This window comes from Magallana gigas, chromosome 4 (assembly GCF_963853765.1).
Source record: "Magallana gigas chromosome 4, xbMagGiga1.1, whole genome shotgun sequence".
NCBI lineage: Eukaryota > Metazoa > Mollusca > Bivalvia > Ostreida > Ostreidae > Magallana > Magallana gigas.
Window position 1 is genome coordinate 33,255,823 of NC_088856.1, and position 25,096 is coordinate 33,280,918.

At 32.4% G+C, this 25,096-nt stretch overlaps 1 protein-coding gene across 7 annotated transcripts in view; it reads left to right on the plus strand.

The window, feature by feature from the left end:
- The window catches only part of LOC105342164 (plexin-B), a 288,820-nt gene that overhangs the window by 121,675 nt on the left and 142,049 nt on the right, over nucleotides 1–25,096 (plus strand). For 6 of the 7 annotated variants that reach the window (XM_034449323.2, XM_066082177.1, XM_034449322.2 and 3 more), the window contains 4 exons: nucleotides 2,930–2,953; nucleotides 7,930–8,026; nucleotides 11,264–11,427; nucleotides 15,574–15,731. In XM_034449323.2, coding sequence (XP_034305214.2) covers nucleotides 2,930–2,953; nucleotides 7,930–8,026; nucleotides 11,264–11,427; nucleotides 15,574–15,731 — 443 coding nt within the window. The remainder of the gene's footprint in view (nucleotides 1–2,929; nucleotides 2,954–7,929; nucleotides 8,027–11,263; nucleotides 11,428–15,573; nucleotides 15,732–25,096) is intronic. The other variant, XM_034449324.2, reaches the window with a different exon arrangement.

A 25,096-nucleotide genomic window follows, 5' to 3' on the forward strand; every position in this document is an offset into this window, starting at 1 on the left:
TGATTATTATCGTGAGTTGTTTTGACTAAGCGTAGGTTTAAATCATTAAGTGTGATGGCTTCCAATAAGGAAAGGTCTTCATCGGGGCCAAAACAAAACCAACAAAAAGAAAACGATATTTTTGTACCTATCAACATATCTGGGAAAATGAATTCCCATAGGTAAAACAAAATAACCGAGTACAAAACGAGGCTTTTGTGTTCTATGTAACGCACATTTGAATATTGGATTTTGTGCCCAAAATGATCTGACTAAACATTCAGAAACGCTAAGTCATGTGTAAAATGCTTTTTAATACACAAAAGTCTTCCAAGTCACTTACAACTTTCATGCCATCATTTACAGAGTTCAAAAGCAAGGTTAATTTAGCAGAAACTCTTTTTGCATTTTTTTAGCTGAACACAACCTATCATTTTCTGTGTCAGATCACTTTACAAAATTCAAAATCAGCAACTGTTAGTTTAAATGCTTCTTTGCAATAAAGTATTACACATAAGTTTTAACCAATATTTCTATTGTATATACCTATGAAATGCATGGTAAATATGTCGTGAATGTCGTTACGCGCTATGACCAGATTTTTACTTTCCAATTCTGGTCATGACCAGATTTTCACATGTTGGAGGTTGGCAAGTATGAATTGGGGGATCAAGTTTTACATAGGAATATATAGAGAAAATCTTTAAAAATCTTCTTCTCAAAAACTATTAGGCCAGAAAAGCTCAAATTAAAATGGAAGCATCCTCAGGTAGTGCAGATTCACGTTTGTTCAAATCATAGTCCCCGGAGGTAGGGTGGGGCCACAATAGGGGGATCGTGTTTTACATAGGAATATATAGAGAAATCTTTAAAAATCTTCTTCTCAAAAACTATTAGGCCAGAAAAGCTCAAATTAAAATGGAAGCATCCTCAGGTAGTGCAGATTCACGTTTGTTCAAATCATAGTCCCCGGAGGTAGGGTGGGGCCACAATTGGGGGATCAATTTTTACATAGGAATATATAGAGAAAATCTTTAAAAATCTTCTTCTAAAAAACTATTAGGCCAGGAAAGCTCAAATTTGAGTGGAAGCATCCTCAGATAGTGTAGATTCAAGTTTGTTCAAATCATGGTCCCCAGGGGTAGGGTGGGGCCACAATTGTAAGATAAATTTATATATAGGAATATACTGTGGTTTCATCAATATTCAAGGGTATCAATTTTTGTGGATAAAGTGAAAATCACAGTTTCAAGGAAACGTAAATTCGTGGCCAATGACCCTATCAATACAAAATAATAATAAAAATTGCCTTTCAATGAACATTTGATTTCGTGGATCAACTAAACAACGAAATCCACGAAAATTGGTCTTCAACGAATATTGATGAAACCACAGTATAGAGAAAATCTTTTAAAAAATTTCTTTTAAAAACTATTTGGCCAAGAAAGCTCAAATTGGCGTGTAACCATCCTCAGATAATGTAGATTCAAGTTTGTTCAAATCATGGTCCCTGGGGGTAGGGCGGGCCACAATGGGGGATACATTTTTAAATATAGAGAAAATCTTTAAAAGTCTTCTTCTCAAAACTATTAGGCCAGGAAAGCCCAAATTTGATTGGAGGCATCCCCAGATCATATAGATTCAAGTTTGTTTAAATAATAGTCCAGGGGTAGGGTGAGGCCACAATGGGGGATGAATTTTTACTTAGGAATATATAGAGAAAATCTTTAAAAATCTTCTTCTCAAAAAAAGACTATTTGGCCAGAAAAGTTTAAACTTGTGTAGAGGCATCCTCGGGAGTGTAAATTCAAGTTTGCAAAATCACAGTCCCTAGTGGTAGGGTGGGACCGTGATGGCGGTTTGAATTTTTACATAGGAATATATAGAGAAAATCTTTAAAAATATTCTGGGAAAGTTTTCTGTCCAAAACTCAGTACTTAGTGTGAAAGCACAGGTTAATGGATTAAAGGTAGATTTAAGTTTGATGAAACCAATGATTCCCTAGAGAATAGTGGGGCCACGAATTGGGGGGGAGTGGGGGGGGGGGGGTTATAGGAATAAAGAAAAATCTTCAACAAACAACAACAACAACAACAAAAGGGGCTTGGTATTTACCAAAAAATAAGAGGTGGATAAAAATTGGCAGATTTTCAATTTTTTTAGCAAGATCTACTGTACTCAGTTGTCAAGATATTTTAATACTGTAATGCTAATTTGATCAGAATGAAGGTAATTGTTGCTCAGGTGAGCAATGTGGCCCCTGGGCCTCTTGTTTTCTTTATACGTTTGAGGAATAATATGAAATTTGCTGAACAGCTTCAAAATGTCAAACTGCAGATCAAGTTTACGCTTTCGTAGCGTCTGATTGACTTATTTTTGAGAAAATTTATTTTTTATATTCCAATTTTTTAATGTTCGGGTTCGTTATCGAGTTCGTTGTGTATTGAATAAACGAGGAAAGTATGTAGTCTGTAATAATATTGTGCATTACTTGTACCATTCCTTTTATTGTTTCTAACAAACAAATAAGTTCTGTAAAATAGTGTCAAGCATTGTGTTGTAAATTTTTCGACAGGGTTTTTTGTATTATTACAATCGGGTTCGTTATTGGGTTGGTCTGTTGATTCGGGGTACATAAAACGGTAAGAAATGATATTCTGCACAACAATGCATTGTTATCACAAGTTTCTACCAGCAAATACTTAATGGACTTGGCGAAATTACAGAAGATAAAATAAAGAGTATTATTTACCCATTTTTTATTTAATTTCTATATCAACTATGTAGTTTGAATTTCCTCTGTTCTTTATCTCTGACTAAAGCATAACATCTCGTTTATAATAGTTTTGAAATAGATGTATGCTTTGAAAATTTCAGAGAATTATACAAATTGGTAGGGGACGTGTATTATAAATGTTTATGCAATACTCTCAGAATGCTTGTTTTTCAGGGCATAATTCGAGATACCCCTGGAGTAAGACTGTAGATATCGTTTGTAATGTATGTTGTATGGTAACATTTTATTTTATTATACTTTCATGTTAAATACTGAAATCTGATTGGTTTAGACGCAGCTAGTTATTTGTTCTATTACCCTCAGTGTTAGCAACTCACTTGGCAACGGGTAACACTATATAAATAGTGCCTGTTTGGGAGGGTAACAGTTGAAATTGACACCCCGAGAAAACCATTGTCAACCGACGCGAAGCGGAGGTTAACAATGGTTTTCTCGGGGTGTCAATTTCAACTGTTATCCTCCCAAACAGGCACTATTTATTTTGTTATACTTAATGTCTTAATTTTTAAGAAAATTTTACTGCTTTTATATAGGAATAATGTGAATTCTACAGCAAACCGTACGCGCGTAATTTTCGCGCATGTAACAATTTGTATTGTTATAGTTTCATGTTAAATACTGAAATCTGATTGGTTAAGACGCAGTTCATAATCCGTTCTATTACCTTCAGAATTAGCAACGCACTTAGCAACGGGTAACATTACAAATTGTTACATGCGCGAAAATAATGCGCATACGGTTCGCTGTAGAATTCACGTTATTCCTATATAAAAGCAGTAAAGTTTTCTAAAAAATTAAGACATTCAGTATAATAAAATAAATAGTGCCTGTTTGGGAGGATAATAGTTGAAATTGACACCCCTCAAAAACCATTCTCAACCTCCGCTTCGCGTCGGTTGACAATGGTTTTCTCGGGGTATCAATTTCAACTGTTACCCTCCCAAACAGGCACTATTTATATATTGTTACCCGTTGCTAACGCTGAGGGTAATAGAACGGATTATGAACTGCATCTTAACCAATCAGATTTCAGTATTTAACATGAAAGTATAACAAAACAAATTGTTACATGCGAGTAAATTATGCGCGTACCATTCGCTGTGGAATTCACTTCATTTCTATATAAAAGCAGTAAAATTTTCTTTAAAAATGACATTTAGTATAATAAAATAAATAGTTCCTGTTTAGGAGAGTAACTGTTGAAATTGACACATCCACTTCGTGTCGTTTGACAAAGGTTTTCTCGAGGTGTCAATTTCAACAGTTACCCTCCCAAACAGGCACTATTTATATATCTTTAAAATGCACCATTCTTTATAAGATTCCTGTGCATTTGATATTTATCCATTATTCCCTGCATCAAAACAGAGGTGTGTTCAACAGAGCAAATGCTTGCAAGCGCTTGCCAAAGTACCCTTTTCTCCCTACACAAATTTTGGCAAGAGCTCGCAAGCACTCGCTCTGTTGAACTCACTTCTGTTGCCGCCATTAAGTAATCAGCCACCTGTTGACTTATCTTAATGTGGTCAATGTTTGCTTAACAGTTTCTTGTGAATCATGCACTTGTCTTGTGTCGGAATTCTCAGGTTAATTGGATGTTTGAAAATTTATCAATTGTTATGATGTGATTGAAAAAGTATTTACATTGCATGTATTCCACAATGTAATTATGGTTTTTCAAATTAAAAATGAAAATGAAAATCAGCACAGTAATCACAATCAAGGAGGTCTAATGTATATCATTCAGAAGATTTGAAAATTTTGCAAAAAAACACAATCAAGACCAACTGTGTTAAATACTAAAATGAATTTGCAACAATGTCCACCAAATCAGTTGTTGCCTAATCCGGCCCAATTTTTCAGAACCATTCTCAACAGGATTAGACATGTTTTACTGTATATGGATAAGAAAATTCAAAACATTAGGGAGGGAACGGAAACTACCCAAAGTATTTGTACCGGAGTACATGCAGTACCAATTTATATGGAGTAAAGTTAATTTTAAAAATATCAACATGCAATGGCAAAAAGAACAAATGCTTTTTACAGTGGTCTTGCCCTTATTTAAAATTTATTCACACTAGACGATCAGGACGTCAGTTATTTTGAGCCCAGATTGTGGGAATTTGGTTGAAATAAATTTCTATATTATGTACAAAATAATTTTTAATACCAATCTTTTATTTCTGTTATTTTATATGGACATCATAAATCTGTTTCAGATTCAAGAATGTATTCATATACAGACCCTGAAACGTACTACTACACCAAAAAAGCATGCGACTTTCGTGCGAGAAATGTTTCGTGTAAACCGTTTCGCGTTTCGTGTAAACCGTTTAGCGTTTCGTGTGAATCGTGAAGCGTTTCGTGTAAACCGTTTAGCGTTTCGGGCAAAGCGTGCAGCGTTTCGGGCAAAGCGTGTAAATCGTTTCGGGCAAAGCGTGCGAGAACCGTGTGAAACGTTCATCAGATTTTATTCGGAACTCTCTGACAATTTAATTGTTTCAAAATAGCGCTCGTGTTTAAAAACATTACTTTAAACTGTTTGTGATTGGCAAAACTCCTTTGTAGATATTCTCGTGAAAAAAATCTATAAGAAATGATATACTTATCTTTTTACAAAATTGAATTAATTTTTAACAAACAAAAGAAAGGTATGCGTATTGAAAGAAGACTAGTTACTGAGACTATTCAGCTGTGTACAACCAGCACACATAATCTCGGACATCGGGTAAGACCTGCACCTGGCTGAACCTGTCAATCAAACTCTGTGTATTCATTTTCATTGGATGGTCACGCGTCTTTTTTTTGTCAATAGCCAATAGAAATTTAATGACTTCAAGGTAGTCGAAATCAGTATTTGTTGATGCACACAATTTAAATGATAGATTATTTAACATTAATTTGAACAAAATTAAATGTAAACATAGAAAGAAAATCTATGAAGTGCGGGAAGTAAATTCTTCTGAATCCCGATTAAAAATATTTCTACAAGTTATTATTTTAATTATTTAAACACTGATAACAGAAAACAACAAGTAATTAACACACTGAAATTTTCCTAAAATGTACACATGCAATTAATTATTATGGGAATCTATATGCATGGTATTTAATTCAAATAGACTGAAGTTGTCACAGCCGTTTTCCTCCATGAATCTTCGCACGTACTCCATGCACTTGTTGACACCAATTACATTTGTGGGAAGTTCATCGTCAATGTCCCCAGTCTCTGTCTCGTCTGCCTCGTCCTTGCTTCTCTCTTCTTGGTCCCTGGACTCGTCTTCCATGAATTTTGCACACTTATAGAAACGGCATAATTACGCACAAGCTAAAGTATCGTTTATATGACATGTTGTAACTAGTGTTCAAAGCTCATTGTACCTTAGTTTATAAACTTAAATTGTTACAATTTAAGCGACATCAGTTCAAAGCCGAATTCCATAAGTGCGCGTACACATACACACGAACTAATTGCCATAATTGCTCATCAAATGGTTTGTATGCGTGAATACATGTATATAATCAGAAACAAGCAACACTCTTTACTCTCAATTTCTTTCAATCAAAATTGCCCCCAGGCAAGTGTCGTCTGGAATGTGATCGTCCTGAACTATCGATGTCGGTATCTTTCATCTATCGACCAGCTGACCATCTGTGTGCGTTGAGCTGTGACTAATCCCCTGAAGCACCGTTATTTGCAAGTTTTAGGCACGTGCCAAGCTGTTTACACAGTGAGAGGTATATACGAGGTGTGGACATGGTGGAAAAGGTGTGAAAACGTTATTTGATTTTTTGATCGGCCGACAGAAATCGTATCAGATTAACCGAAAATGACATTTTTCCCAATCAGATTATCAGTAGAAATTACAAAGGCTTATATAGCAAATGGATCGGTGTTTTGATTTTATATCACATTAACCGAATAATCACTTTAACCGCGATCAGATTAAGTGGAACCCTCTGTATTTAGACAAAAGTTTAAATCATTTTTATTTTTTTTGTTTTTTCCGAAATCCGAAATAGTAATGACAACTTTCTTTTTTGTTTAATCAATTGATTTTTTTCTGTGATTTTATGTACGGAACATTTATTTACGCGAATGATACGACAAAAAAAAAAATAATCGGTTGTTTTATAGCATTTTTCTAACTTATGTGACTAATTTTTTTTTACATAACTTTCAAAATTATCAATGTAAATAATTACAGGTTTATTTACTATTAGTATTTTTACATCGTACTCTCTAAAACCAATAAAAATATTAATATGAGAAGAAAAAACAAATCCCGCCGAAAACTGAAAAACCGATTTCAGTTTGTAATCATACGGATTTTATTTTTGGTATTGAATATTGGGTTACGGTAACTTTTTTCTCTGGAATTTTATTATTTACGGCACTAATAAGAATCATGGATATTTCTTTTGAGCAATAAATATATTTATAGAAGTAGTATTTTTGGCAAATTCTGTGAATAAATAATTTTTTGCTTTAAATATAAGTACCAAATGAATTTTATTGATCAATTCAATACTTATGTACATATATGTTTCTAATATCAGAATTTTTATTATTTCGTGTTTTCTTAAAATTAATTCTAACAAACAGATTCAGGGTAAAAATCCGAGAGCACTCGAATCGATAAGGTTAAAAGCGTGTCTAAAGCGTGTGAAAAGCGAGCAAATCGTTTCGTGCGAGAATCGTTTCGTGTAAACCGTTCAGCGTTTCGTGTAAATCGTTTAGCGTTTCGGGCAAAGCGTGCAGCGTTTCGTGTAAACCGTTCAGCGTTTCGTGTGAACCGTTTAGCGAGCGTGTGGCGAGCGTGCAGCGAGCGTGTGGTGTAGTAGTACGTTTCAGGGTCTGTATATTTGGCAATAATTTCTTAACTCATTTTTTGAAATCATCTTATTCAATCCTTGCACACATGGTTTTATGTCTATAGTATTTATTTGATAAAGAATATGAATGACTGCTAAACTTTTCATACCTTCAAAAGCCATCATTGATCCAGGTCAACAATTCTCAGGTGACAATGTTACCTATGCTTGGTATATTTGTTATTTATTATTGCTCTTATAGGTATTTGTATGATATTACATGTACATCCTATGTTTTAATGAATTGTGTTAAATGTTCCTTTTTGTGAATTTAGATTTCAGATATTAATTTACCCAGTGGTTTATATGCTGCTAAAATGATAGTGGTGTGGACAGCGCAGAAGTTCAACATTGAAAATGATGGATTAACATGTAAGAGTTGAATTGTTGTAATGATAAGATACTGTTGAGTCAGCTAGACAGTGAAAAAGATTGCTTTTCAGAATCATACTTATTAATTCTGCCACTTTAAGCAGAATTAGTCTACTGCTTTTTAACTCTATCTCCTGCCTACCACTTGTATTTGAAAATCTACTGCTTTTTAGAATATGTTTTCAAATTGATGGATAGTCATTCAGGAAGCCAATGTAGTCTGAAATTAGCCTATGACCTGTTTCAGGGGCATGCATACAAACATTTTTTTAAGTCTTATAAATGATAAGTTTTCAAGCATGTGTTTTAAATTGAATGATAATTTATAAAGAAACTACTTCCAGTGATTTCATTAGCTACAAGACATGTTGATATCCTCACCAAGGAAAAAGAAGCTTTGCTTTTCCACTTGTGGCTTTATGACTAAATACCCTAAAACCTTGAAAATTTGCTGGATTTAAAAATTTTGAATATAAGCCACTTTTTTCTTGCTTTGAAAATTACTGGAAAATAAGCCTGTTTTGAAAATAAGCCAGTCATGATTTTTCGCATTGCCAAGTGACAGCTCCATGTAATGCTCCAGAACCCTTAGTTTAATTTCTCTGTTATAACTTTTACTTGGAGTAGGATTACATCTAGTAGTCTCCATTGCTAAAAGCTCACTGTGTTTTAAAAGATTTTTAGAACAAACAATTAGTTCACAATCAATTGATTACAATTCATTGTTTTGATAAAAAGCCGTGATTATATATGCTGTCGTTGCTCACCAGTTTTTTGTTTGGATAATAAGCCACGATTTGAAAAAAAGATGGTTTTGAAAATAGGCCCCCTTTTTCTTACCAAAACTTGATATAAGCTGTGACTTATTTTCAAGGTTTTAGGGTAATGTCTTTTAACGTGCAATAAAAGTAAACTTCATTTGCATTTTATTGCAATACTGCATGATTTGTGATAAGCATGCATGTACATAAACATTGTTTTCGATATTGAAAAAAATATATGATTAACGACTATTTTCCACTACATTTATTTGTTGTCCCCCGCTGCAACGCGGAGCGGGGACATAGAAATGCCGGGCGTCCGTCTGTGGGTCTGTCCGTCCGTCCATCACACTTTTTTGTAAGGGCTCTCATGCCTACAAATTTTGACGGATTTTCATTAAATTTATACCAAATGTTTATACCACTATTACCTTGGACAAGTTCGAAAATCAGCATTGTCGACTTTTTTTGTTGGAGTTATGAGACTTTGACCACAATAATGACTCCGTTTTATCCAAAAATTGACCTTGTAAGCGCTCTCATGCCTACAAATTTTGATGGATTTTCATTAAATTTATACCAAATGTTTATACCACTATTACCTTGGTCAAGTTCGAAAATCAGCATTGGTTGATACTTTTTGTTGGAGTTATGGGACTTTGACCACAATAATGACTCCGTTTTATCCAAAAATTGACCTTGTAAGCGCTCTCATGCCTACAAATTTTGACGGATTTTCATTAAATTTATACCAAATGATTATACCACTAATACTTTGGTCAAGTTCGATAATCAGCCTTGGTCGATACTTTTTGTTGGAGTTATGGGACTTTGACCACAATAATGACTCCGTTTTATCAAAAAATTAACCTTGTAAGTGCTCTCATGCCTACAAATTTTGACGGATTTTCATTAAATTTATACCAAATGTTTATACCACTAATACCTTGGTAAAGTTCCTAAATCAGCCTTGGTCGATAGACTCGATACTAGTATACTGCTTGACCGGCGGGGGACCCAGGAATTCTATTCTTGTTTACTCTTGGTAATTTTTTTTTTTCGCATGTGTGGATATTGTTTATGTCTTTTTCATTTTAGTTAATATCATTTATTACTTACCAGAGACCAACATCCACATATATATTATTATGCACTTTAAAATCTAGTTTAAAGGGGCATGGTCACGAATTTGGTCAAATTCTATTTCTATGTTTTGATTATTTACAATGCTTTAGAAATGCATTTCTAATGATCAAGTAAAATTTGAGAGTCATTCGTAGAGTTATAAGCAAGATACAGGGCTCACAATTCTTTGTCATGTAAACAAGGCTCGTGCCTTGTTTTTGTTTACATAGATTAAATATACTAGTTAAAATCTTTTTCCAGCTTATTTGTCAATCTTTTTATTTATTTTAAGCATGGATAAACAGTTCCTAATGTTTAACCTATTCGTTTTTGGTTTAAAACTGACATTTTTACTTCAACGTTCAAAATGTAAACAAACGCTTTGTTTACATAGCAAAGAATTTTAAGCTTTGTAACTCGCTCATAACTTAACAAATGGCACTCAAATTTTGGTTGCCTATTAAAAATGCCTTTATGAAGCATTGTAAATAATACAATCGGAAAAATAATTTTTGACCAAAATCGTGACCATGCCCCTTTAAAAAGACTTGGCGTAATGCTACTGAAACGATGCTACAGACCCTGAAACATACTAATGCACCAAAAAAAGCATGCAACTTATTTGGGAGAATTGTTTCATATAAACAGTTTAGCATTCATGTGAATGTTCCATCAGATGTCATTTGTAATTCAAAATTTTCACAATTATTAATGGCTTCAAAATACTCATGTATGTATACTCTGACATGAATGTTTTTTTTTTTAATAAACTCTTAGTCAGATACTAGCACATATGGTATAAAGCATGTGTTTTTTTTGGTTGTTTTTTTTTAACATTGATAACTAAAAGTTTTAAATTTAGGTATATATAGAGCTCTTCTTCTAAGGAGATCATCACATTATAAAACATGGCCACGACCATCGAGCTCTCTTAAACAATCAAATGAACAAAAGAGGAATTGAGTGAAAAATATACTGTTCACATTCTATGAGTCTTCTAAACACTGGCCTCGGAAATTTGATATGTGAATTCCAAGCCATTAAATTATATGGCTCAATATATTCACTTGACACCATGGAATACATACAAATTCACCATGAATTGGAACAGTTTTCTATGCATACTATTTTTAATAATGACATTGCTAATCACATGTAAAAAAGTGCCGATTCTTCATTTTAAAACATGCATTCATTTTAGTAGTACAAATTAAGTTGTTCCTTTAAATTCTAAATTGACTAATAAAATCTTAAATTATAATATACTGTGCTTGTACTTACATACAATACTCATGCCTAGGATCTAAATTTGAGTGCATCTAATGAATGTAATGGGTGTTGTTTTTCACAGTGACATTGTACAGCTGCATAGAACAGGCCAAAAAGGACTGCAGTGTTTGTAGAAATCTAGAACTCACAAAACCGGCCATGAACTGTAAATGGTGTGAGGGTCAGTGTGTCTACACTCAGCAGAACTGTGCTACATCATCATGTCCAGCTCCAAGTGTCACTCATGTAAGAAATATGCATGTTAATGTTGCAGTAGTATTGTTATTAAATGTGTGAAAAGCTCTATTATTAATTTGTTTAGAATGTAATCAGACCATTCAAAGCTCTGAGAAAAAAAGTTAGTCACACTTTTAACATAGTCCCTCAGATGAACTATTGCGATTGGTCTTCTTCCGTAGTTGTGCAGTGTGCATCATATGTCGTAATTAAGAAGTTAAAATATTTAAAAAGTTAAATAAGTTTTTTAAATTTATTTTAAACAGAACAACCAAAGCAGTTTTTCGCTCATGTGAGCTTTTCTGATCACAGTTTGTCTGTCGTCTGTCTGTCCATCTGTCCGTCTGTATGTAAACTTTTCACATTTTTAACATCTTCTCCCGAACCACTTAACTAATTTCAACCAAACTTAGCACAAAACACGCAAAGGAGATTCAAAGTTGTGAAAATTAAGGAAACCAATTGTACAAAATTCTAAACTTTTCGAATTTGCATTTTGAACCTATCATACTGCTCTTGCCTTTTTATTAATCTTCAAAGTTGGTGAAAACAGCATTTTCTCAGTAAAATTGTATAATTCTTCATGGTTTTGGCCTAGATATCCTTCAGGACCGGCCGGCCCCTAAAAAAAATCTAAGATATTTTGACAGGTTTTATTCAAAGTAATAAATTAAGATAGAATTTGGGGGAGGGGGGGGGGGCACCCTGGCCCTGGGGTCGAATTTTGCAAAAAACTGACAAAAATTTTGAAAACTAATTTTTTTCATAGAGGTCAATAATTTACACAGAGTATAAGTTCTGGATATCTCAGTAATGAGGCCGGGTCTAATTTGTTCTGCCCCAGATTTTTGAATGAAATTTTTTACATTAATTTCTACTGATATAATTATTATTTATTTTAAGATAAAAAAAATAAGACATTCACCACACCGTTTGTTTAAGGGGTCATCTCAAAGTTTGTTGATTTTTAACATAGGACCCTATGGGATTTTGCTTGAAATGTATAAATTTTGCACATTTTTTTTTTTACATTTTTTTTATAAAACTTCTGCCCTAGGGATTTATTTTTCTGTTCTACATATTAAAGTTATTGCTAAAAGGCATCTACGGAAGCGTATTAGTGCCACATATACACTTCACATTTTTTTATTTTCTACACTTTAAAGTGTAAATTTTACACTTTAATCTGTAAAATTTACACTTTAATCTGTAAATTTTACACTATAATCTGTAAAATTCACATTTAATCTGTAAGATTTACACCATTAAGTGCAAAATTCACACTTTAAAGTGTAAAATTCACACTTTAAAGTGTAAAATTCACACTTTAATCTGTAAAATTCACACTTTAATCTGTAAAATTTACACTTTAATCTGTAAAAAATTTTGTTCACTTTTATGCAAATACACAGTCTTCAAGCCTGCTAAATGTATACAAGACTTTTACTAGTTTAAAGCATCAATTTTATTCATTTGTATACAGTACAATTTTATTTAATCAAGTTTTTGTAGTACGTACACAACTCAAAGTACTGAACGTACTTATGCTAAATCGAGGTTTAGACAGAATGTCACATAATGTATATTCTTTGAATGATCAGTATTTCAACACTATTTGTTATTTTTATTGTAAAATCATCATAAAAAAGTGTGGAAAAAAGCCGAGGCATAAAACCACTTATATCTATTTGAAAATTCCACGGTTTGTTTAAATATCACTGTGTAATGATGTCACTGTATTTAAGACAAAGTTTGAAATATTTACTAATTAAAATATTTCAGTCCATATTTTATGCTTCGATCAAACCATCGGAAATGATAAATACTCTCCAATGTATGTGTATATATGAGCCAATTTTACAGGAAAGTGTGTAAATTTAACTTTTTTAAGTGTAAAATTTGCAGATTAAAGTGTATATTTTGTAACACTTTAAAGTGTGAATTTTACAGATTAGAGTGTAAAATTTACAGATTAATCTGTGAATTTTACAGATCTGTAAATTTTTTTTAAGTGTATATGTGGCACTAATACGCTTCCATAGGCATCAAATGGTCAAATAAAAAAAATCTTTTACCTCCTGTTTTGTTCCAGGGGTCTTATCAAAGTTGTTTTTTGTATGCCCAATTTCCCAGATTTGTCAGATAATGGCTATAATTTTTTATTTGACAAAGGCGGAAATGGTGTATTATTAAAACATTCAGACATATTTTAAGTAATAAATAAATATATAACATCATATATAATTAAGCTATATTTAGGCGGGTTAAGAAAATGTGACAGAGCTTACTGAACCCTCTTCACGTTTTCAAATCGAGCCCAAATTTAGCTTATACTTCGAGACATTTATGTTTATTCCACAATATAATATAAATTTTACGCATCAAACAAGCTATTTTCAAAAAATTTCACTGAATATCTGCAGTTGAAACTATCACGCCATGGTGTCAACCAAGCAAAAAGATGATGTCACAATACAAATGAAACGCTGCGTGAAAGCGTGCATACTCGATCTGTCCTCAGCCTCGCTAAATCCCTAGCTATGTAACACATTTTTATGCCCCCCTTCGAAAAAGGGAGGGCATATTGCTTTGCTGCTGTCAGTCGGTCCACCAACAGTTTCCTTTCATTTTCTTCACAGAGGATGAACATATTGAAATGAAATTTGTTATACAGGTTTATCATGATAATATCTAGGTCAAGTTCGATATTGGGTACAATCTAGCGTTTTTTGGACAGAGTTATGGCCCTTTGACATAGAAAAATTCCAGTTAATTGCAGTTTCAGCTCATTTTCTTCGCAGAGGATGAACATATTGAAATGAAGTTTGGTATACAGGTTAATCATGATAATATCTAGGTTAAGTTTGATATTGGGTACGATCAAGCCATCTTCGACAGAATTATGGCCCTTGGACGTAGAAAAATCCAGTTATTTTCAGTTTCCGCTCGTTTTCTTCACAGAGGATGAACATATTGAAATGAAATTTGGTATACAGGTTTATCATGATAATATATAGGTCATGTTCGATATTCGGTATGATCGAGCTTTTTTCGATTGAGTTATGGCTCTTGGACGCAGAAAAATTCCAGTTATTTGCAGTTTCCGCTCATTTTCTTCGCAGAGGATGAACATTTTGAAATAAAATTTGGTATACAGGTTTATCATGATATTAATTAGGTCAAGTTTGATATTGGGTCAGTGGTGCTTTAGATGCGTAAAAATGTTATTCAGAATTACATTAGCCTCGCCTAAAAGAAAAGATAAGCTATTTTGGAAAACAACAAAACATTGAGATTTATGCTATATATTTGAAGCATGTTGTAGTTTTGGCATTACATATGATGCTGACAGTTGATATAACATATTGATCATTTCTTTAAAAGGAGTACTTGGTTTCTACTCTGTTTTCCGACACCTTCATAATCTCAGCGCCTTTCAACTTTAACATTTGTTCATGGCATAGAACTTTGATCCTGATTCGGATAAACATGTGTCACCCTGGTTCCCTAGACTACCCATAATTCAGCCCAGGAACCAGCCTAGCTCATGCGCAAGCAGAACTTTCCCAATCGCATCTGGTTTTACCTCGCTTTTATATATCCACACAATGAACATAAAAGCTACCAGTATCTTGAACGTTAACAAATATAGGACAATTATTTCCTATCAATGTCCTTGTTGTAAGAATTCAGGTATGAAGGTGGTGGTCATTACCATATTTTAGATTTTTTTTTTAAAGCAGAATTAAGCTCAATAATTAATGCATGTATGAGAATCCTCAAAAGGTCTGTGTATAGGCTATGGTACTCAGGTGGCAGTTAAGGCCTGTTGGTCTCTTGTTTCCTGTTCAAATAGATGAAATCTTATCAAATAAGTTTCATATCAGCTGGATTACATGTCCCTTTTTAGAACGATAAAAATCTACTGTACAGATATTTGAAATGTTTATATTTTAAATCAAATTGTTTTTCTTAATATGATGAGTTTATTAGCCTTTCACACAATGTGTAACAGGAGCCTTCCAAGTAACTGCAAACCATGTAAAAAATCAGTTAATTTATATGTTTAATGCATCTTAAGGCTTAAGCTTTCAAGTAAATGATAATTTTACATATTATTAAATTAACATGATGATGGTGGTTTTTATCTTGCAGATATCTCCCCAGTCTGGTCATTTTCTTGGTGGTACAGTTGTGACTATTTATGGTTCCAATCTCGGTGTCAAATTCTCTGACATTGAAAATAATGTGACTGTAGCTGGAATTGCATGTAACGCCACAGCGAAGAAAGAAGACTATGTGCCCTCTAAAAGGTTTGTTGAGCAGAATGAACATTTTCTATGATTAATATACAAAGAATATTTATTTGCTCTAAACTGAGCTGAAGATTCAAAGAGGTGATGCTGAGTGTTCATTTTTATAGTGTACAGATAGAATGCATTGTGCCTAAAAAAAATTTTAAAATGCAAGGCCCCTCAAGAACCCCTCAAGAACCCCTTGACCAATTTTTATGCCCCTGGCATGAAATGACCGGGGCATTTATAGAGTTGGATAGTGGTACACAGTACCAATACCGTACCAAATAGTAACTCTAAAAATACCGGTAAAATACCGTTTCATTTAATACCGGTACTAATAATGGTATTTCTGTATCCTTGAAACCTTTTTATACATTTAAAATGATTTTAAAAAACGATTTCAGACTTCCTAATATCGAATTCTCCGTGTATTTAAAGGATAGGCTAATTAAAGAAATATGTGCTTAATAATCATTCTTAGTACGATACTTAATTGTTTCGACTGCCAATACTTTAATAAATCAATACATAAATTTAAAAAAAAAATAAAATACATATACGATTATAGTGTTTAAATTTTATTCTGACTGACAATAAATGTAAATTAATAGACAAAATAATGCAAAAGTGTTTTATTTAGTTCCGTTCTATTTCATCAATTAGTGCGACCAAACAATGGCTGGCAAACGGGTAAAACCGCTCTGTTGTCTAGTCTCATTTCAGAAGGGAATCAGATGGTGATGTTTGCAACCATTGCCAATTATTTTGCCTGGGAAAATGGAAAACACAAGGAACTTTACTAAAAATTTGAGAATCAGATTCAATTTATTTGTTTGTTAATCTTTTATTATAAGATTGAAGTAACACTGAAAGATAAAAAGATATTACTTGAAAAAAATAATTATCATTCTCATTTATTAAGGTCTAGTATCGTATCGCTAGAAATACCATATCGTTTCAAAAATACCAGTACATGTACTAGTATGGTATCGTACCGTTTCATCCTTAACGGTATCCAACCCTAGCACACCTCACAGCCTACTCAATATTCAGGGTCATGAACCCTGGGGAGCATTCATTATTGTCCCCAAGAGAGACAACTCTTGAAAACGTGCATTGACTATAGTCCGTTTCTTAATCTTATTAAAATAAATAAATTGAGAAAAGTTTTCAAAGTATTTTAATCATAAATAATACATATAACAATGAGTAAAATGCATGAAAAAAGTACATTTAATTATCAAATATAGTAGGCTGGTACATGTACCTGGTGAATATTAATGTATATTGCTTGTAGGTACATGTATAAATCTACACAGCTACATTCAATTAATACACTGTGTTATGTAAACTGAAAAAAAATTACACAGGTTGTAAGAGATCTTTTTTAAAATGAATTTTCTTAAAATGAAAAATAAATTAATGAAATTGCATATATCATTCTAAAAAAATCATAATACTAATAGACACGAAGTTCAACATAAATAAAGTGATACATTAGATGGATAGGATATAATGTACAGCAATTTAAGATTTAGATGTCATTTTTCATATGAAAGGTAATTAAAACTCAATACCATTTAAACAATGAAAAAGTTGCAGAAGGCCTATTTGTATCTAGTTGAATATAATGAAAATAAATTAATGACCTTGTATACATCATTTTAAGAAAAAAAAGTAATAAACATGCTGTTCAAGAAACTAAAGTGATATATTATAGGAATCAATAGGATATACTGTACAGCAATTTTAATTATATATTGGATTTGTTTCCAAACATTAGAATAAAGGGGAAAAAACTTTTATATCTTATTTAGATTAAATAATATTCTTAAAAAATATTAATATTTGTATTTCATGGCTAAAACTGAATATTTTTCTGTCAATTTCTTCTGTTCATGAACAAGACCTATACATTTATCAGACACTTTTATATACATTATGTCCATTTTCCATTGTAACTATTAAGTATTTTTGTTCTGTTTGTATACAAAAGAGTATATTAAATAAAACTTGTATAAAATAGTAAGGCTAAATTCCAATTTAAAAAAAATAGCTGTTTCCAAAAATGTTACATGTATATGAATATGCCTCGGACTAGAATGTCTCGACGTCATTGGATGAATCGCGTCACGTGGTTGCCTCATAAATTTCTTTACAGGGCAAGCGTCAAAATTTAAACGGCAACATGGCGGACGTAACGTTATTTGAGCCGATTTTTTACACAAACGTTCAACCATACCTTTAATTTTTAAGCCCCAAAATATTTAGGGTGACCCCCCTATGCCCGTGACGTAATATTATGATCTTACAATAGCATCGAGGTTTGCACAAACAACTGACGAGGAAGGTAAAAAAATTAGAGAATTAAGCTATGAATTTAATCGTTATATATTATCTTTTGTTTGTTTACATATCAAGTAGGTCCTTGACAAAACAAAACACTTATTAGGTTCGTTACTGACTGTTTACAGAAATTTGTGGGGTCGGTAAAGTCCATAGAAGGCGAGGCGGAGTTACTGACTGTTTACAGAAATTTGTGGTGTCGGTAAAGTCCATAGAAGGCTCGGCTCCGCCTCGCCTTCTATGGACTTTACCGACCCCACAAATTTCTGTAAACAGTCAGTAACGAACCTAATAAGTAATAATGTTAGATGGATGGGTAGGAAAAATACAAAATAAGTGCACTCGATAAAAAGTTTGCTGGTATTCATTATGTGAACACAATTCATCCAGTAACATTTAAAGTTATGCAACATAAATAAGAATGTTATGAATGATGTGCATAGAACAAATTCTTCTGTGGTTGGCTCCATAAATCTTGAAAAGATGGTGTGAGTTGGTAAAAAGGCAGAATAAGGTTCCATTTTAATCCTCATGCATTCCATTCAAGAAATATTCATTAATGTCATGGTCTGGAAACTAAAATAGAATAAACATAAAGTGTTAAGAGAATTACATGTAATTTTTGCAAACATTGTGCACTCATCAAATACTTACATGTATATATTCAATGCAGTTATTTCAAGAATGTGCAATTACTAACAATGAAATCTTTTCTAATATTGTACATACATGTATTACATCATTTTGCCACTAATTTTAAACCCAGCTGACAGTTTCTTTTTGTTATATATACAGCGTCAAAAGATAGTTGCATCATGTGCATGTACTTTCAGTAATTTTAAAAGCCATAAAAACATTTCAGTACTACAAAACACTTTAAATTTGTCAAATGATTTTACAAATGAAATATGTACTAATATACCAGTAAGTCACATGAGATATATACTTTTTAAAGCAGTACAATGTATCACTTATAAATATGACAACATCAGGAAACCTGGCTCAATCAATTCTGCACACACATGATAAATGTAATGAATGTGTAACTTCAATGGTGTAACTTCAAAGATATTTTAATTAGATATCCAGTGGACAGAAAGATATTAAATGTATTGAACAATGATCAAAGTCATAAACACTTACGTAACACTTATGTAACATATGACTGTCTGTATGAGTTTCAACTATCAACATCATAAGAAATTCATGGGATTTCTGCAAATCCCATTTTTTCAGAGAGTGTAAAACACATCTCTTAAAGTTTATAATATTTTCAAACTACTGGTATTCCTTTCAGAGGTTCCCACCCCTTAAAATACAGATAATCAAGCAGATTTGCAACAAGATGCCCATATAAACCTTTCCCTTTTACACAAGACATTGTAGCTATTTAGATGACCTTGCTTGGCTTTCAATCAGCTTAAACCAAATATATCTACATATATTTGGTAGACAAGTTGTAAGTTTATTACATGACAAAGAAGTACCTTCTGGGCTTCAGCAGACTTGACTGGGTCATTAGCAATATCAAATTGACAATATTTTCTATATTCCTGATCTTCAGATCATCTGGAAGCCGCATGTAAATCTGTAGATAAGAAGAAAAAAAATACACTAGCTATCATTACAAAGCTAAATGCTGTCATTATCAAAACAAAAGGGTGTGCCCTAGATTATACTTTTTTATGGGCACATGCAGTATCTGAGACATGGTCAAAACATTACCATGATAACAGCTATAACAACAGTGGGAAATGACATATAACTATAAAATTTGTTATGGCTTTTCATACTTACTCTCTCTCTCTCTCTCTCTCTCTCTCTCTCTCTCTCTCTCTCTCTCTCCATGATCTCTCTCAACATCTTTGTCAGCAATATTTCTAGTGCAATGTGGCATTATTGAAATATATATATGGTTCATGGAAGCAAGGCAATCAATAACAATTACATGCACATTGTAATTACTCTCTCTCTCTCTCTCTCTCTCTCTCTCTCTCTCTCTCTCTCTCTCTCTCTCTCTCTCTCTCTCTCTCTGAGTCTATCTCTCTCATACTCTGAGTCTATCTCTCTCTCTCATACTCTCAATTGTATAATGTTATATTTACATAACAAATGCAGACCCTTGATTCATAAACACTGTCATCGTTAATAGATAAATAAGACATAAAGTCAACAGTTTGAATGAGATACAGATATCAAAACCACATGTACAGTGTACATTGTACGTGTCGAGGAAATTCTGTATGGAAATGACTGAAAGCATGATTGACAAAAACTCAATATTCTAGGAAAAACATACAATATTTTTTTAACATATGCTGCGTAACAATATGTGTAAAAACTGACTATAATACACCTGCATACACATTTCATACTAAAACATGTCTTTCAAGTCACATTTCATAACGACCATTAATTATCGACATGTTTGTAACATGTGTACTAGACTTAAAGCATTGTAGGCTTTTAAAAGAGTTTTTGAGTAGTTTAACAATGTAAGTAAGTATGTTCTTACCGACGATTTAGATTATATTGTTGACAAAATCGAGGATTGCTGTTCAGACTGTTTCATGCTGAACAAAATTTAACGAGATAAGGCTAATCACCCCAAACTTAGACTTCACATTAATAAACAATTGTTCTGCAACTCTATATAATTTAAAAGCTTGCCAATATAAGAAACAAAAACTTTTACTTACTTTTTCAATTTAAACTCCTCTCTCGATTTTCACGAGTATAAGACTGGTCTCGTTAAAATCCCGAGATATACGAAGTTTTGACTTTTTCGTGTTTTTTAATTCTTTCGTGAATATAAAAACCAGAAAGGTTCCGATTATGCTAATAAGGCTGTGAGGTGTGCCTAGGCATAAAGTGTTACCCCATTCTGTCATTCTATCATTCCATCCTTTTGTCATTCCTTCATCATCTACTTTCCAATCATTATCTCAACAACCTGTTGCAACACATTTAAATAACTCAAACTTGATATAAGTATGTGTCATAGGAATGTACAGGTTGAGATTAAAGGTTGTGATCCGATGATTTTTTATTTTTTGATGAGTTGTTCCTCTTGAACTTTGAAAAAAATGTGAAATTCTAAGTTTCTGCAGTCTAACTCTTGAAGAGATGCATATATAAAGTTGATATTTCATATGTAAGTTATTAACAAGAAAATACAGATCAAGATTGAATTTGGTTCCGGTCCATTGATTAAACTCACCTGAGTAAACTCAGTAACTGAGTGAACTGAGTAAACGTCCGTCATCGTACGTCATGCTTTTACAATTTTACATTTTTAACTTCTACAAAAAACTACATAGCCAATTGTTACCATTTTTGATTTGAAGCATCTAAATGTTAAGATAGAGGAATCTAAATTGCGAAATTCATGGCTCTACCACCCCCAGGGCACCACAGGCAGAGCGAGAAAAAAAAAGCCAAATTTTCAAAAATCTTCTTCTTTACTCCCACATATGTGAGGAAAAAACTTGCATTTATATATGCTTAAAATGAAAATAACGTTACATTTACACTTTTCTTCATTGTCGAATGATCTATTAAATTCAAAATATAATTTGGGGTCTAAAAAGTTTTATTAACTGGTAAAAAATGTTATTCTTAATCACATTACACCTTGCATAATTGACAAATGATCTATTTAGATATGATCAGAAGTCATATTTTTACCTTGGGATCCATAACTAATATTCTTGACACGTTAAAATTAATAACATTAAATGATTAAAATTATAAATGTTTAGACATAACTCCACATCTGCCCCCCGCCATCAAACCTGGTTCTAAAGAAACAGTCTTCTTACATTCTTACAGGTGTACAGTAGCAAATTTTAAATCATTTCTTGATTGCTTTTTCTCTCCTAATGCACATTAACATTTTTGAAATTGCTTAATTTAATTTTTGAGATTTATAAACAAAATGTTATATGCATGTGTATTCGCCTATTGGGGGCAATTGTAAAGTCTCCTAAACAAAGCACTAGCTGTCATCATTAAGCTAGGAATAACCCACATGGATCAAACACTACATATAAATAAGATAAAATTCTTTATTATGTCTAGTTCTAGAATGTCAGGGTGTCTCCAAGGGGGAATAACCTATATATACAATTTGATATGCAATGACACAAAGAGCAAGAACAAATTATATGGTTTAGGGATGAGGATTTCAAAAGTTTATCAAAATATACAGTCATACTTGCCAACTGACCCAATTTCGTCAGGTCACACCCGATTTTTCGACCCTTAGTATTACACATAAGTTTTAACACATATTTCTATTGTATATACCTATGAAATGCATGATAAATATGTCGTGAATGTCGTTACGCGCTATTACCAGATTTTTTACTTTCCAAATCTGGTCATGACTAGATTTTCACATGTTGGAGGTTGGCAAGTATGTATACAGTGCATAATCATTTTCTCTTTCATAAGGGGGGGGGGGGGTTAAAGACAACACCTGGGGGTCATGTACTTCACACCATTTGATGCATCATAATGTCATAAGAAGATATTTTGTATTTTCCTGTTTCATGGGGTCAGAACAATCCCATAGGGTCATGGCCTACATTGTATTTGATTCATTATCATACATTAAGAAAGAAAGACCCCTTCCATCCTATTATAACTCATATAAAAATGATAAGTCTCTACACTTACTTATACATGTAATTAATACTACACGTAAGTACAAACTTTACAACAAATAGAATCTTATTGATGAATGAATGTATTCTTGTCATACATTATATAGATTTTTAAACTTCATTTGCATGAAAATTGATAAGAAATTTACCATTTATTTGGAATTAACTAAATAAATTCATGTCACAAAACTGCATCGATTTACGTACAAATTTATATCCTACAAGTTAAGAAATCTCAACTGATAAATTACAAAAATGTGTACGTGTAGTTTTAACACACAAACGCGTACCCGTACACGTTTAAAATCTCAACCTCTCTATTGTACTCTCTTTTGTACTGTTTTATATTCTGATCAATATACAACTACCACCACCTCCACAAAATTTATTACAGTTAACACAAACTTGCAAATAATTGTTGACTTATTTTTTGCACCATTTAGGATTTTTACAGCTTGTATCAGCTTAATTTCCTGAATTAAATCCATTTTGTTAGTACTTCTCGTTGCGCCGTGACGTCCGACGACGTCGATGTTTTCAGTCAATTCTAAAGAGGACTTTCTGTCTTCAGTTACTATAATCTGTCCCAAGATATTCTGGATTCACATTTGGCTTAATTGCTGACATAACACAAATTTTGACCGTGCGCCGTGACCTCATTTTTGCAGGATTAGATTCTAAATAATTCTTAGAAATAAAGGAATTTTTTTTAAAAATTTTTTTATTGGGTTTTTCATTTCACAACATATGTACATTAATATAACATAATAGGTGATTGGAACATTTATATAAACATATTACGTAGTCTTTAGACTATTTCTACTTAATAGTACAGTTTTGTATATTTCATATGAAGTGAAGCTGATTTTGAGAGAGAGAGAGAGAGAGAGAGAGGAGAGAGAGAGAGATTATGCAGGTGGCTTACAATACATGTATAGACTATGCTATACTGAAAACAAATAAAATGATATGAGGGTTCACAGCGATCAAAAAATCAAAAAGCAGAAAAATTAAACTTATCTCTAACTACAATTTTTCACAGATATTCTGCCAGTGGCTTTCGTATTCCTTATAATTACATCTTTTCAGCAGCAAATATTTTTCAGTTAAGATTCTTTCTGTTATGACCTTTTTCAGGGCATGTATATTTGGTGTCGGATTACTTTTATATTTACATGAAAAAATATATTGCTTCATGGTGAATAAGAGCTATCAGGTTAAAAAATTTATAACTTTCCTTATTTTTATATTTTCCAAAAAGAACTGATTGAATATCAGATGTAATCGAGATTTCAAACTGTGTAAAAATCCACTCTTCAACATCACACCACAATTCTTTTACTATATTACATTCATAAAATAAATGACTAATACTTTCTCCATCTTTTTACAAAAGGTGCAAACAGCAGATTCTGCTTTTTTTATATTAAAAAGATAGAAGATTATTATGGACAATTGGTCCATATTGTAATGTGTTTTGTAGGTTTGGTAAGTGTATATCTTGTGTATGCAGTCTGGTTGTAACTGCAGTTCTTAAACTTGCATACTCTATGAAATTTGTCTTTGGATTAATGTGTTTCAATTCATCAAAGTTTCTAAATGTTCCATCTATATTAAGCAGATCACTAACAAAAATAAATTCTTTATTAACATAACTTTTGATAAATATTGATTTATTGTCTATGGTGATTTTGGGATTATGCCATATATTATCATTTATAATTTGGGGTTTACTAAGTGGCGTTTGTTCAATTATTTTTAACCAGCTGAGGAGCACTTCTTTCCAAAAAGAATTTTCTAAATTTTTACATAGAAGGTGCGAATAATCAGGACCATTTCTCCATATTTTCAAAATTGATTCTAAAAGCTTTACCCATTTTGTATCAGTTTTAATTAAGTCTTCTCATCCAAGTAGCTTTGAGTGCTGTGATAAAATTTCCATAATTAACCATTTTGAGACCCCCATGATTATAATCTTGTATGATTGTACTTTTCTTTACTTTATGGACTTTACAGCCCCATAGGAAATGAAAAATATCATGTTCAAAAGTTTTTAGGTATTAAGTTTTTGGGTTGGGTAATGCTTAAGTATCAAATGATTTAGCTTTGGTATTATTAGTGTCTTGATTATCGTAATTCAACCAATTGGTGTTAATTTTCTTAACTTCCACTGATTTATCAATCTTCTAATTTCAGACAATTTTGGTAAATAATTTAATTCTTCCATTTCATCTAATGTAACTGAAAATTTGATACCTAGAAGCTCAAAATTTAAATTGTTCCAACTAAGTTTCCATCGTGAATGATGAAATACATCCTTTGAAAATGTTTTGCTACCAATCCAAACCATTTTTGTTTTAATTTGTA